Source organism: Annulohypoxylon truncatum, assembly GCF_022578515.1.
Source record: "Annulohypoxylon truncatum strain CBS 140777 unplaced genomic scaffold F4807scaffold_79, whole genome shotgun sequence".
NCBI classification, from domain to species: Eukaryota; Fungi; Ascomycota; class Sordariomycetes; order Xylariales; family Hypoxylaceae; genus Annulohypoxylon; species Annulohypoxylon truncatum.
In genome coordinates this window covers 1-13,988 of record NW_025953865.1, presented here as the reverse complement: position 1 = coordinate 13,988, position 13,988 = coordinate 1, and the positions used below count along the sequence as shown (strand labels likewise).

At 43.7% G+C, this 13,988-nt stretch overlaps 4 protein-coding genes across 4 annotated transcripts; 1 reads left to right on the top strand and 3 right to left on the bottom strand.

Annotated features, from left to right (window-relative positions):
- Positions 1-333: 333 nt before the first annotated feature.
- On the bottom strand, positions 334-1,730 carry F4807DRAFT_376120 (uncharacterized protein). Its single transcript, XM_047995741.1, has 3 exons — positions 1,163-1,730; positions 880-1,070; positions 334-814 (listed from the first exon to the last, which is right to left on the bottom strand). Exons 1-3 carry the CDS (start codon positions 1,598-1,600, stop codon positions 586-588), a joined length of 858 nt encoding a protein of 285 aa, XP_047848600.1. The 5' UTR covers positions 1,601-1,730; the 3' UTR covers positions 334-585.
- A 1,198-nt stretch (positions 1,731-2,928) lies between these two features.
- On the bottom strand, positions 2,929-5,314 carry F4807DRAFT_449024 (uncharacterized protein). The gene is made up of 3 exons (XM_047999979.1): positions 4,716-5,314; positions 4,347-4,665; positions 2,929-4,266 (listed from the first exon to the last, which is right to left on the bottom strand). The coding sequence occupies exons 1-3, from the start codon at positions 4,941-4,943 to the stop codon at positions 3,326-3,328; spliced, it is 1,488 nt and encodes a 495-aa protein (XP_047848599.1). The 5' UTR covers positions 4,944-5,314; the 3' UTR covers positions 2,929-3,325.
- A 4,081-nt stretch (positions 5,315-9,395) lies between these two features.
- Positions 9,396-10,336, top strand: F4807DRAFT_466041 (uncharacterized protein; the record flags this gene model as incomplete). The annotated part of the gene is made up of 3 exons (XM_048002346.1): positions 9,396-9,446; positions 9,564-9,677; positions 9,737-10,336. The coding sequence occupies 3 exons, from the start codon at positions 9,396-9,398 to the stop codon at positions 10,334-10,336; spliced, it is 765 nt and encodes a 254-aa protein (XP_047848598.1).
- Positions 10,337-10,421: 85 nt separating this feature from the next.
- On the bottom strand, positions 10,422-12,554 carry F4807DRAFT_449021 (alpha/beta-hydrolase). The gene has a single exon (XM_047999978.1). It carries the CDS (start codon positions 12,278-12,280, stop codon positions 10,553-10,555), a length of 1,728 nt encoding a protein of 575 aa, XP_047848597.1. The 5' UTR covers positions 12,281-12,554; the 3' UTR covers positions 10,422-10,552.
- Positions 12,555-13,988: the final 1,434 nt, after the last annotated feature.

Genomic DNA, 13,988 nt, shown 5'->3' with positions numbered 1-13,988 from the left:
ATTAATATATTTTAAAAATAAATAAATATATATTTTTAAATAAAATAAATAAAAAATTATTTTTAATATATAATATTAAATTTAAATTATTTATTATTTAAATTTAATACGTTATAAATAATATAAATTAAAAAACGTTATAACTTTTTATAATTTATAATATTTTTTAATATTATAACCTTTATAAATAATAAAATATAATATTAATAATTAAAGCTTACTATGCATTTATACAGTATATATCGCAATACATAAAATGAATTAACGGGTTGGCGGATTCGGTACTATCGTCTGCCGTCGCATGGTTAGGTTCGAGCGTGCCATCTCTGATTGGTTAAAAGTATCATCGATAAGTATTTTCCGCTAAAACACTGTCTGACATTCAATTAACCCAGAAGATTGTAGAGCATAACATTGTTCGTACAGGTCCACTATGTCAACATGTTAGGTGCATACCTACTCTCTAGTCTCTAGCTGTCAATCAAGCGGTTCCAATGACATAATTATACCTCTTCAGCTACTCTTGACTACACCTCTTCTTTATAATGTCTCAAATTTTCAAAAGTTTCCTTTCCACAATTCAGTCTATAAAGAGATGCAACCATCGGCACTGTCCTCCAGGAAAATGCCGCCGTATATCTGGCCCTCATCTATGCCAGTCTCCTGGAAGCCCGAGTTCACGACGTCCGAGGTACCCGTCGGCTTCTTCAAGATGCCGATCTGGTACTGCCCCTCGCCGCTGTTGTCGTTGGTCAGCGCGTCGGTGACGGCCTCCAGAGGCTCGTCGTCTTTGGAGTAGTAGACTTGGAGGGTGCTACGGAGACTTAGTTTAGTATGCGATCCTTTTCGACTGGAAAAAGGGGGCAGGGGTGGACTCACTTCTTATCAAAGTCCAGAGTAATGGCGAAGTTTTGCCAGGCAGTCGGGTCGATAGGAGTCTCCCACACTTGGGTGTTCTGTCGGTTCAGAACCTTGAAGGTGTTCGGGTCGCTGTCGGACTTGCCGATGATGGTGCCGCTCTGGAAGTTGAACTGGTTGGCGCTGAAGTCGGCGGCTTCGTGCCAGACGTTCTAGATTTTTAGTCTTAAGGTCAGTGCACCTGATCACATATCCCTCTTTGCTCTCTCATATCCACCTCCAGTTTATGGAACCATATTCATACCAAGTACTCATGCGTCAAGTTCAAAGTCCGCTCGGCATCTTGCTTGACGCTGAAGTGCAAAGTCCTGACTCCCGTAGTCCCGGGGGAACCCTCGTTCGTGTCGCCCTGGATCTGCAAACCGGCGCGACGGAAGCCGTTCTGCGTCTGGAAGATGGACTGGTCGTTTATGGTGACCTCGACGGACTTCGTGGAGGCATTATCGAAGTGTGAGCTACCCGCGTCGGGAAATAGTAAGATTTCCGAAAACTTCTCGCTGCCTCGGACATAATCTGGATTGAATGGGCTCGTCGCGTACGAGTCAAAGTCTGTCGGCGTCTTGTCTACCGGGACAAATCCGCTGAGCACCACGGGACATTTGATCGCACCTGTACCGCGCTTTATGGAACGCGCGGATACCGCGGAGGCGAGGAGGGTGACGAGGAGGGTTGAGGATATCATCTTCACGTAAAATTACAATTTACAACTATTCGGAGGTTCTAAGATCTAGCACACCAAAGTATGGGAACTATGGCTCTTTTATATATGGACGCTTGGTTCGGTTGACTTGAGACCACATGATTGCGATGTAACCCGATGGCCCGGGCCATTAATTGCTAAGTTGGCGCCCACAAGGTACAATACGAAGGGTTCGCGGTGGCTTGGGATGAAGTCGCAGGGAGATCTCCCCCAGAATGGAGAACCACGTTCCGAGAAATCCATTTACAACCGAGGAATGCCATAAGGAAAAGATGGGATAAACCAGTGACACCATTCGGAACGACCCAGAGATCTCGCCGGACAATTAAGAACCGTCCTAATCCGGTAATCGTGCCCCTGGCTAAAACGAGACCCCTGGCTTGGCGCTGCGAAGCTAGAAATTATCTGGAGCATGTATCATCACGCCAGTGGTGATGCCCTTCGTCGAATAACTTGCGTGCGCATAAGGCTTGTCGTTGTTTGAGGCAATATCAAGGGGTAAGCTAATTCGCCCGCTACTCTAATCTTAGTCATCGTGGTCTATAGCTTCTAACAAGGACATTGAAGAGTATAAATGTATTACAAGGCATATCCTAGTTGGCTTTAAGAGGTTTTATTTTTCTAGATGCTAAACTGCCAATGCGCAATGGCCAGGTCTAGACTCGTGCTTCATCTTCCGAAAAATACGAGCGGGAACTCCTCATTTGTTCCAGCTGTTTACCTAATCCGTATGTCTCTTGCGTTTATATCCCAAGTAACTCAAAAGAGCATACCACCAGTCTCTTATGCGGTCCATGCAAGTCTTCGGCGACTGCTCAGTGTTTTTCGCATCCAGTTGCGCTGGCGTCGCTGAGTCAACCGAATTGGTGGCATATTCTCCCGAAGACATTGTACCGAGTTGGGACGGCGGTGTGCGTGGGTACGCGCCGACAATCGCGTCATTTGTAGAGCTAAGATTAGAGTCGTGTCGACTATGCTCGTTCGCCTCAGCCGCCGACATTTCTTCGTTCTGCTCGGCGTGCGGTACAGACGGGAACTGGGCTAAGATCTCGCCAACTCGGGATTGGTGTTCGCCATCGCGGCATGCTTTACTATTTCGTGCCGAGTGGGACTCTCCAGAGCTAGATGAGCTGCTGCTAGAAGATGAACTTGAGGAGCGGGAGCGAGCCATCTTCGTGAATCTCCGTATCTAGAACCTAGCTAGTGTTTATTCGTAAGGGGTGGTATCGCGGAGGTGGATTACATGGAGAATCTTTGTTAGGATACTTAGAATCTCGGAACGTTTTATAAGAAAATATTTCTAATGATATGCTACGCAAGAACTAGGTAGATGAGTGACGAGCATCTCGTCTCGTGTCTGACGCTCTCGTGTGCTGTACCACACGACGGTGATAAATGGCAAGCTTGGGCTAAAGGGACTGTATCCTCTGACTCGAAGATGACTCCCCATGAAAACCGACTCATCGATACTTGGCCACTTTCCAGATTTATTATACAGAGATTCAAGAGGGACTGTAACCCCTACAATCGGGATATGAAACTATTGGGGTAAAAAGTTGCTGCTGATTCATCTGTTGATGACTCTTAGTGCTCTATTCTAGTAGGCGAATTAAATCGAGTTTGAAAAACAATAACCACTATGAGTCTGAATCATAGTGTTACGTGCTCATCCACGTAGCACTGAAGGAGTTAGGAGCAAACTATGCGTTACCTTGTAACGGCATCCTCGAGTATCTTATTGACAGCGGCCCAGCATTTTTCCTTCAAATGTCCATATAGCCAGATATTTCCTTCTGCATCCTTCCCCATGACCACAAAGCTACTCACCAACATGGATTTCTGGAACGCGTGAATTTGGATATACGTTGGCTTGCCAGCCTTATGGTCACCTTCGCCTAGGCGTTGAGTTAGAGCTCCGGAGAAGTCCATGTCAAAGAGACCGGCTTTGGTCCAGTTACTGCATGTGATCCAATGCATCCACGGACTTCCAAATAAAGCGGCGCCGCCCTTATCTTGAGCAGTTCGAGCGAGGCTCATCGCCGCTTCCAGTTGATCCCTAGTGCTCAAATCCATGTATGACTGACGAACAGCTGCAGCAATCAAGCCCAGTGGCCTCGTTAAGATATCCTTAACTGTCATAAACGCAGGGGCAGAACAGAAAGCGTTGCCAACGTAAGCACGGCTTGATGGGAGAAGATCCTGACCCAAACGTCCCCTTAAGCCGTAAACGTTGTAGAGGCCGACTTCCTGATTTGATGGCTTAGGTATCAGAGCTAGAGCAAGTTGCTGAGCCCACCATGCACATATGATGTCCCCCTCGCTTATAAACGACACCTCGCCCTTAGTCTGCAAAGCCTTCAATTCCGATCGGGCTGTCTCGCACAGTTGCTGCGCATATGCTGCAGGCACGAAAATTGTTCGTCCACCATCTTCCGCCTTTGGATCCCAAAGCCTGTCCCAAGCATAGCGCAATCCTAAGATGATCACATGCCAAGTACCGAATTGCTTGTCGGCGTACTTGTACCTCTCTACAGGCTGCGAGCCAAGAGCACCTAAGGGATCGCTCTCGTAGCCATGGAATTCCGGCACTTCGTCATCACGGCCGTTGAGGACCAGTAACCATGCACGTAAGAATGCCGCATGTCCCACTTTCATGATGAACCTCGATTATTAGCAGTTTGAAAAAGAAGCTAAGAGATTAATGAACTGTGGGCAAAAAGCTGCTTACTTGTGTCAAATACCATGTGAGGCCACGAGATCGTCAATAATGTCGCATCAACGAACGTTATCATGCGAAATCCTAGTATTGGCCGATCGGAGTAGAGATAGTCTCCTATGCCCTTCGGGTCTCCTGGTTGCCACATGAGGTCTATCCAGTCTGCTTCATGACATTGGATGCGAGGCGTATCAGCGTTTGGGTCTCTTCGGAAACGTGAGGCTCGTGGATGTTCATTGATATTAATATCCAAAGCTTCGCAGTGGAAGGCGAATGGAACACGTTCTTCATCGAAGTAAGCGGGAATGTGGTAGTCGTAATTCCCATTTTTCTATCCTGTGTTAGTAAGCAAGAAAATAGGGGGCTTGAAGGAAGTACAACATTCAGCCTTATGCGAGCTCCTAATTTACGCCATCCCGGTCGGTCAAGGAGTTTGCTCAGGGATGTCTTCAGTTTCCCAGCATCAAGAACATCGTCGAATCGAAATAGGTCGAATATAACCATCGAACGGCCCGGACATGAATTATCCCAGAAATGAACCGGAATAACGGTATCTGAGGGCACCACCGGAGGTGCGGTTTGTCTCGTGCTGCTCCAAGATATACCCATAGCATGAATGTTGTGCCTCTTGATAGTAGCACATATTATCTCAGATATCCGATGGCGAACGGTGTTATATATGTAGTTCCCTTTGCCTGAGCCATAATTATCGGCTAGAGAACGACTATAACCATACCTACTCGCCGCTTGGAACAACTGAACGAATCCATATTTGGTCGTGCCATCATTTCATCATGGTTTACGATGTCCCGTTATGAATTGACCTAGATGACCCAAGCATTCGGTTCGACTAATGAGACCGACCCGAAATAAAATCGGACGGAACCTCCACCAGAGGTAACCTTATGGATACAGTTTCTGGGGGATGGTGGTCTAAGCGCCTTCTTTTCTCCACCTATATCGGACTTCGGACGTGTCGGAGACAGATAGTTTGTATTCCACGCGAAAGCTGCAGGTGGGGATTGCGACGTACCATTGCCAAGACTCATCGGTGTTGTTATGTACACCGAGCAAAGGTGAGGAGGGCATATGGAAGCCGGTAACGTCTATAAGATGGAATATATCATTAGATACCTAATAGAGCCAGTCGCCTTTCTTGTCCTTGACATGATGCATTTTGGCATCGTCTTGTGTCGCAGAGAAGGCACTCATGGCTAGGATCTTAGGAGCCCTGGAGATATTCCAGGCTGTCGGGAGAGGCGCTACAGCGTCTTTCAGGGGGCATTTCTTAATGAATAATTGGCGTACCTAGTTTCCGTTTATCGCACGGCAGATGCTATAAATAGGGGTTTAGGGGATAATCCCACTATGTTTGTATGGGAATGCCCTCCACTTCGAGCGCTAGTATTTTACATCAATTTTATCACTACATGCAGCCAACAAGTAGGTACCTTATCATCATTATTACTGCGGTCGTCTTTGGTGATGTTACATACCTAGGTATGTACATCCATTCCAAGGTACCTGTCCAGATGCTAGTAGATCACATCGCCAAAGCCGCTGAAGATCCCATATTACTAGGTTACCAAGATCGTGAAGTAAGCACGCCAGGCCCCGTAAGGCTGGAGTGCGCGTTACTGTTCCTTTAACCTCGGGAACCTCTGGACTGAGCTGGCTGGCGACAATTAAGGCTTTGTTGTTGACTTTCTGCGCCTACCTACGTTCTTTCCTACGATTTAGGATGTTCACTCCGACTTACACGTTGCGTTCTCATTAGAAGTAAACACCAATAGAGGCGACCGACTGGTTTAAAGAGTGTTCGATGGTCATCTATACCAGCACGATGATATTACGTCGCATTGACGGGTGGGGTGAACCGCACGACCGGTACTTAGCTCTACCAACAGCAAGATCTACGGGAGTAACGAAGGTCGTGGCTGAGGAAGAAGGCGACTCGATCAAGTTCTAGGAGATGAAAAGTAAATCGCCAACTAGATACATTTGATACACACCAAAAACGCCTAGCATATATCTACTGTATCATCTTAGTCTATCGCAGAATGGAAATTAAGTAGGCTATTGTGTAGATGTTTTCCCTACTATTTAAGTGTCTATTAGAAATATACGCTGTACCGAAATAGGGGTAAATGGATACCTACCTTTAATCTATCATATTCGCACCGAGTGTTTTTGACGTCTTTGTTTTTAACATACCGATCTTGTTGGATGCATCAAATGCGATTTCTCGATTAAAACATTAGGTACACATATCAAGGTCCTAAAACTCTCACTACCAATTTCCGTCCTTGAGGCTCGCCAGACTTGAGGATGTGGAGCCCATCGATGATTCCCTCCAAGCCGCCCTGTAGCTCTCGCAGTGGTGGCGTGATAATGTCTTTGGCATCAAGGAGCGTTTGCATCTCTTCAACCCGAAATGTTCCTATGTTGTGTAAGCTCAGTCTAGCTTTTGGTCGTAGACATTGTGTCCAAGGTTGACGTCCATCCCCTGCATTCAATACCCCATCACGATCTTAGTCCGTACCGCCCGTCTTATCCATAAACCACTTAGTTTTAATTCTCTGAACCTCGCGTACTATGACTAGGTAGGTAAACAAGGCTTTGGAGAAAAGAACTAGGTTATCTATGGGGCTTCTTAGGAGGTCTCTGTATATCTAAGTATCAGTATCCCCCCGCTCAAGTTTCCCTCAGTTTATGCATTCACTAACCTCCTGGGTATGGGTATATGTTGGAGCTAAATTCATGGCAATACTACTTGCCTCGAACACTTTGCTAGTTGGTTAAAGCATAGGGCTCTGTACCTGTTGTTGGGAGATGATAGTAAATATTAGTACAAGTATCTCCCCTTTGAGCAAAAAAGTTGTAGTATCACCTTGTTATTATAAGTTCCTGTTGTTATTTGCAATATGCTAACGATCTAAAAGCCCTCAAATAAATAATATTCTTCTAGTGGTATTTATGTACGATGTCTTCAATATCTAAGCCGTCACTTCACGAGCCCATCGCTATATTGGCAGTGCCTACCATTTTGTTGGCGGAATAAACAGTCCTTCAGACCTCTAAGAGCTTCTCCGAAACCCACGGGATGTCCGTAGTGAAATCTCTGAAGGGTTGGCTCAATGCGAAAAGGCTCTATCACTAATCACGCACATCATGGCCACAGCAATGTCCTGCATTCTTTCCTCATATGTGGTTCTCATTGATAACCTCTAATCATATTCGGATAATCTTCAGTTGAACTTGATCCGTGACGCTCGTGACTCATCGTCAGGGCTGCCAACGGTGCACTGCTGGCCAATGCGCCTGCGAAGTTGAACATATATACCCTAAGAAGGTGACTAATTCTCAACGAAAAATACGGCGGCTCACCAACTAAACCACCAAGTGGTCTGTTTGGTTGATGCCTCAGACACGACACTTACCCGAAAATGTCTCCCTGAAATGGGAGGTCTAGGGTTCGATTCCTGGGAGAACCAGGGCCTGAAAAGGTAGTCGCAAAGAAATATCCAAGATAGCTGGAGGCGCAGTAGCTCAGGAGCCATATACCTGAGTCTGGGCCCTGAGGACGATTACCCGATTTCGTCTTTTTGCCTTTCTTACTTGACATCTCTCACTTGCATTTTTCATTCTTTTTATAAATTCAAGATGCACGAACTCTGCATGCCGTCAACACCACGTCCCCTATTTACTTAAATACCTACTTAACCCTGATAAAGAATAGATAGAAAATGATACACAAGCTTTCGACGCCGAACTTTTGGGCATTTAACCCATTGAAGCTGCAGTTATGGACCCGCAGCAGCGAGAGTTGATGGAGACGGTTTATGGCCAACATACCCCGATCTAGCTCATCGCCAATTGCACCCTCTCAAGCCATCGTCATCACTGGTGCTGCTGACTGCTTGTGTGGGCACCTTATTAATCACATTCTAAATTGCACAACTACCGAGACGACACACTGCCTGGCCGTGCAGAAGCTCGAAGCCCGTCTTCGAAACGGGGAACCTTTAACAGGTCCTCGGATCAAATATCATCAGGGGGACCTTTCAAAGCACCTTCTCGGCCTTTCCAAGTAGCAAGTCAACTCTATCTTCACCTCAGCAGACGCTGTGGTCCTTGACGGCGCAGACGCCTCGCATATCAAAGTTTTTACAGACTTACGAGTCACCAAAGTCAGTCCCACCATCGCCCTAGCCCGTCTCTATCTTCCGTGTCGGATACCCTTGCACTATATATCCACCGCCGATGTCTCTCCATTTATGCCAAACTCGAGACTTTTCTCATGTCTCGGTGGTGGGACTGAGATTTGTGTATCCCCGGCAGACGCCTCCTTCGGGGATGCGTAATAACTTTTTACATTCGAACGTCTTGTGGTAGAGTACCTAATGCTACACTGAGCATCTAATTCAAAATGCGACTTAAAGGTGTATCTCCTAAGGTATTTATAATCATCTATATAAGACTGGGCTTTGTTATCTTCTGGATTTACCACCTACCTTTCTACCCAAGAAACTACGTCGCTCCGACTGTCTATACGAAAAGAAACAGAAACCTTCGAGTTGCTTAGTCCATTCACTACAAATAATAGAAATGTGTCCCGCATATCTACCTAGTTGTACTGATGTCTCAAGGAGGACTCTAGGTAGGTATTTTATGACAGTTCATGAAAGTCTCGAAAGATGAATCTTAAAGAAAATTGAAAGATTCCCAACTACCTTCATAGTGTACTAATATGTTGCCAATTAATTGGGGGTTAAAACGTAAGTCGATCCCGCTCCCGCCAAACTTGGGTTCTTGGGTCGAGATATCCATGCCATCCCAGCAGTCCAAGCACTGGCCCAATAGGTATCAAAAACGAATCAATCTCGTTTAACCATGGTCCATATCTGATTTTCAACTTAACTTTATGCGTCTCCTGTGCTGTGCGCGTTGTGTTCGTGTTTCGAGTAGGTATCAAAGTGATGTAAAGACGCAAGTGTTGGAAACCTTCAAAACATTTCAGTCCCCGAAGCTTTATTCCCAACCCCACGAATCAAAGCGAAGATGGGCGCCAAACGAACACGCAGTCAAGCAAACCTCGACAAGGAAGAGAATGTGCGGAAACAGACAAAGCTCTCCGGGCCACTCAATCTACAGTGATCCAGTTCACCCAGCACCTTCGAAGACAACGAAGTTGCCCCTCCACCAGCCAAGAAACCGAAAACTCGGAAGCCAGCCGCTAAGAAGGACCCTACACCGGAGAAGCTGTACAACGATGCCGCCAGAAAGGAAGCAGACAAGGCATTCTTCGCCGTAATGAAGCAATACGATCCCGCTTCCGGCGTAGTAAGTCTGTCCCCTCAACACCAGACCCTCCAGGACCAAACAACTCACGCATAAAACAGCTATCCGACCGCTTCTACGCCAAATTGGCATCATACATCCCCGAAGCAAAGAAGGTAACGGAAGCCTATATTACTTGTGGCATCGACCTCGTCTTAGCCCTCGGCGACCGCGAGGGCAGCAAGAAGGCCAGCGGGTACGATAGTCCTGGGGAGAACTTCCAAAGATTCGACGAGAAGTTCGTCGAGCTCATAAACTACCGCCTCGACCTCGCTAAGCTGGCCGCGGTGGTGCCCGTGGCGGGGTACGTGGTCGAGCCGCCGCACGAGGAGGTCGGCGTGGCGGAACGCGCGATGTGCGAAGGGTACAGGGAGCAGTGGAAGAAGAGGCGCCCGGATAAGCAGCAGTACGCGCAGCTAGACCGGGCGCGGCGGGACGACTTGAGGGATTTGGTTGAGACGAGGAGGGATAGGAGGGAGATGGCTGAGGATTGGGCGGGGAATACGTTGAAGGATTTGTTGGGGGCCGCGGTGAGGATTTATCAGTATGGGATTGGGGAACATTACTTTGCGAAGAGTATTGCCTTGTTGGCGGAAGTCAAGATGATTGAGCGGCCTCCGCTTCCGAAGCCGCCTCGTGAGTTGTGGGAGTCAGAATGGTAACCGCTGAGTGATGTGCTAAGGATCTATGGACTTGGTAAAGGGTTACTCAGTGTGGGGCGGTATAAAATCATCAGGGCAGACTTATGGAAGGCAGGTTTGGGAATTAATATCTACTCGGGTGGATATTTGAGGAATTATGGAAGGTTGAGCATACATGCGGATTATACAACTGACACCTAAGATTTGAACGCCAAACGGGAACACATTGTGAGGCGGTTACCATGTCCAAGTCCTAGCAAGCTCAATCTGCGCCAAATGAATCTTCTGGTCCTCCGGATCATCGAAATGTTTCTGAGCCTTAACCTTACCACCCTCATCTGGCTTGACGAAGTACTTCCCGTCTACTTCACATCGGGCGTAGCTATCCGGCAGCGTTCCATCATTCAAGAATGCCCTCACATGTTTGGCAAGACAGGTAGAAGGGATAGACACAGAGCAATGTCCGTATCCTTGCACCTCAACAATCTTGGAGTCGTTGAAGGCCGCGTTTGCGGAGCGCGCAGATTGCAGCGGGCATACGGGATCGTAAGATGTGGAGAGGATGAGTAACGGATGCGCAGTTTTGACGCCCATACGCGGGACATACCCATGGGTCTTCGGGATCTGCCACTGCTGCTTGATATAGTAGCTGCCATACTCAGTCGGAGCAAAAATGCTTTGATTCATGTACGGGATAAGGACGTCGAGCGCTGACTCCCTATCCTGCGGCCAGTGCGATGCACCAGACGCGCCGTCGTTATAAGTAATGAACTCGGTTGATTCACCAGCGATACCCCAGGGCTCACTTAATCCGTACGAGAGCAAGGCCTCCGTCGCATTGCCCTCGAGAACCTTGGCCAACCGTTCGGCTAGCGAATACCAGTTGGCTGGCTTATAGAGCGCGGGGAAGATGGCATTGTACCAGATCGTCTCATAGTCAACGGTGCCGTAGACGGTGTTGTTGACGTAGACGCTAAGCGGGCTATCTTTCAGCTGTTGAGCCAGTGAGGATAGCCTAGCTTTTAGCGAATCTTTCGACGTCTCCAGCGACGATAGGGCGCAATCCTTCCCAGCCTTAGTGCACTCTTCCAAAAAGCCTTCCAACACATTTTCGGTGTCGAAAAAGGTCTCGGTATCCAACAATCCCTCATACCAATCGAATTGATTTGCGACACCATCAATTATGACGCGCTCAGAGCGTTCGGGGAACATTGTCGCATAGGTCTGGCCTAGAATTGAACCGTAGCTGAACCCCCAGTACACCATCGTATCCTGCCCCACGGCATCGAGAATGCTGTTCATATCGGCAGCCGTCTGCGGCGTGTTGAGATACAGCGCATGCTCGCCCATGGTATCAGCGCACGCCCTGACAAAGTTGTGCGACCACGTATAGGCCTCATTACTATCCTCGATCACTTTAGTGTTCCGCACGCGTGATCGCTCACGGCGCGTCTCAGCATCGGGATAGCACTTGGCTTGCGGCTGCGAGCTGTTAATGCCCCTAGGATCAAAACTCAACAAATGGAACCCCTCGCCGACAATGTCGCGCAATAGCTCGCCTTTGCGATACAGAAATTCAATTCCACTGGCACCCGGCCCGCCGGGGTTGAGGAACAGGTTCCGAGTCGCGTTGGCGCCGCGTAAGCGGATCAGCGGGATGTTGAAGGTTTTGTTGTCAGAGTTCGTAGCGCTGAATTGATCCATCGGCACATCAATATTGCTACATTCCAGCGGGCGTCCTCCTAGTTTGCCACATTGTTCCCATGAGATCAGCTCACCGGGATAGGTGAGGCGCGTTGGGCGGTTGTCGTGATGAGGACACCGCGACGGGAGGGGCAATTTAGCCCTGAAAAGCGGGATTGAAATCAACAACGCCGCTGCGACAGCCCATTTCCAAAGCGCCGGGCGATGCCCCTGTAGTTGTAGAGGATTGCCTGCCTCGACGAAATTCTTCTTCTTCTCCATCCTGACTTCGTCTAGTGTGATGTGTGCTAGCCTGGTTGCTAAGGCTAACGGATGATGAGAGTAGTCTTATTCATATCGATACGTCTCTGAAAAGATGCACTGTAACGAGAGCCGGGGTAGCGACGCAAATGAAGCGCTATGCCGCGCTGCAGTCAGCATAACCCCTGACTCGCTAAGTTAAGGTTACAGTGGGAAGCAAGATCAGTCCATGATTACCAATATAAGTATTTACCTACCGGTTGCTTGACTTGTTGTCTCCAGAGTTGAGCTCGATATTCCTATTCGAATCGGGTCATGAAATGGATTGTAAATTGGTTTATAATCGAAAGGGAAAATATTATGTAAGAAAAGGTTGAAAAGGATAATGCCAACTTATGTAAGTGTTAGAGCAGCGTGCTTAATAAGCTTTATGCATTCATCGAGTTTTAGGTAATATTTGTTTATTAGGATATTATTATTACTTAATCATTTATATACGAGCTTAAATATAAGCTTACTTAAGCTTGCCGAAAATTTTATGCTTTAAATTTACGAAAGGTTATTATAACGTTAATTTTTTTTTTTTAAAAAATTTTTTAAAAAATTATTTAAATAAATAATTTTAAAATAATAATTTATTATTAAGTTTTAATTAATTAAAATTTTTAATTTAATAAAATATTAAATATATCCGGTTTAAATTCGATTTATATAATTTAAATTTTAATAAAATTTTAAAAAATTAATTAATTTAATTTAAAAAAATTTTAAAAAATTTTTTCGAATAAATTTTAATTAATTATAAAAAACGGAATAATAAATTTAAATTAATAAATTTTTAATAAATTATTTTATATAATTATTAATTAAATATATTATTTTTTTTAAAAAATTAAATTTAATAAATTTTTAATAAATTATTTTATATAATTATTAATTAAATATATATTTTTTTTTAATAAATTAATATTTTAAAAAATTAATATATATAAAAATAACGTTTAATTAATTAAAATTAATTAATTTATAATTAAATTTATAATTTAATTAAATAATTTTTAATTAATAATTAATTTATAATTTAAATAAAATATAATTAAATTTATAATTTAATTAAATTATAATTAATATAATTAATTATTTATAATATTAAAAATAAATTAATTAAAATTAATTAATTATATAATATAATAATATTAATTTTTAAATTAAATTAAATTTTTAATTTTTAAATTAAATTAAATTTTTAATTTTTAAATTAAATTAAGTTTTTAATTTTTAAATTAAATTAAATTTTTAATTTTTAAATTAAATTAAATTTTTAATTTAAAAATAATTAAATAAAACTTTTATATAAAAATAAATTTTTTATTTTAAAAATTTAAAACTTAAATTTATATAATTAATAAAACGATTAATTAAAACGTTAACGCGAAACAAGCGTAATTTAAATAATTAATATAAAAAAAAATAAAATTTTTAATAAATTAATTTTTATAAATTTAATTATATAAATTAATAAATATTTTAATTAATTATAATTTTAAAATAATAAAATTTAATTTAATAAATTCGTGGTAAATTATTTTACGTAATTATTAATTAAATATATAATTAAATTAAATAAAATTAATATTTTAAAAAAATAATTTATATAAATTTAATTTTTAATTAATTAAATTATAATTAAATTTATATTAAATTTTAAATTTATTTAAATTAAAATTAA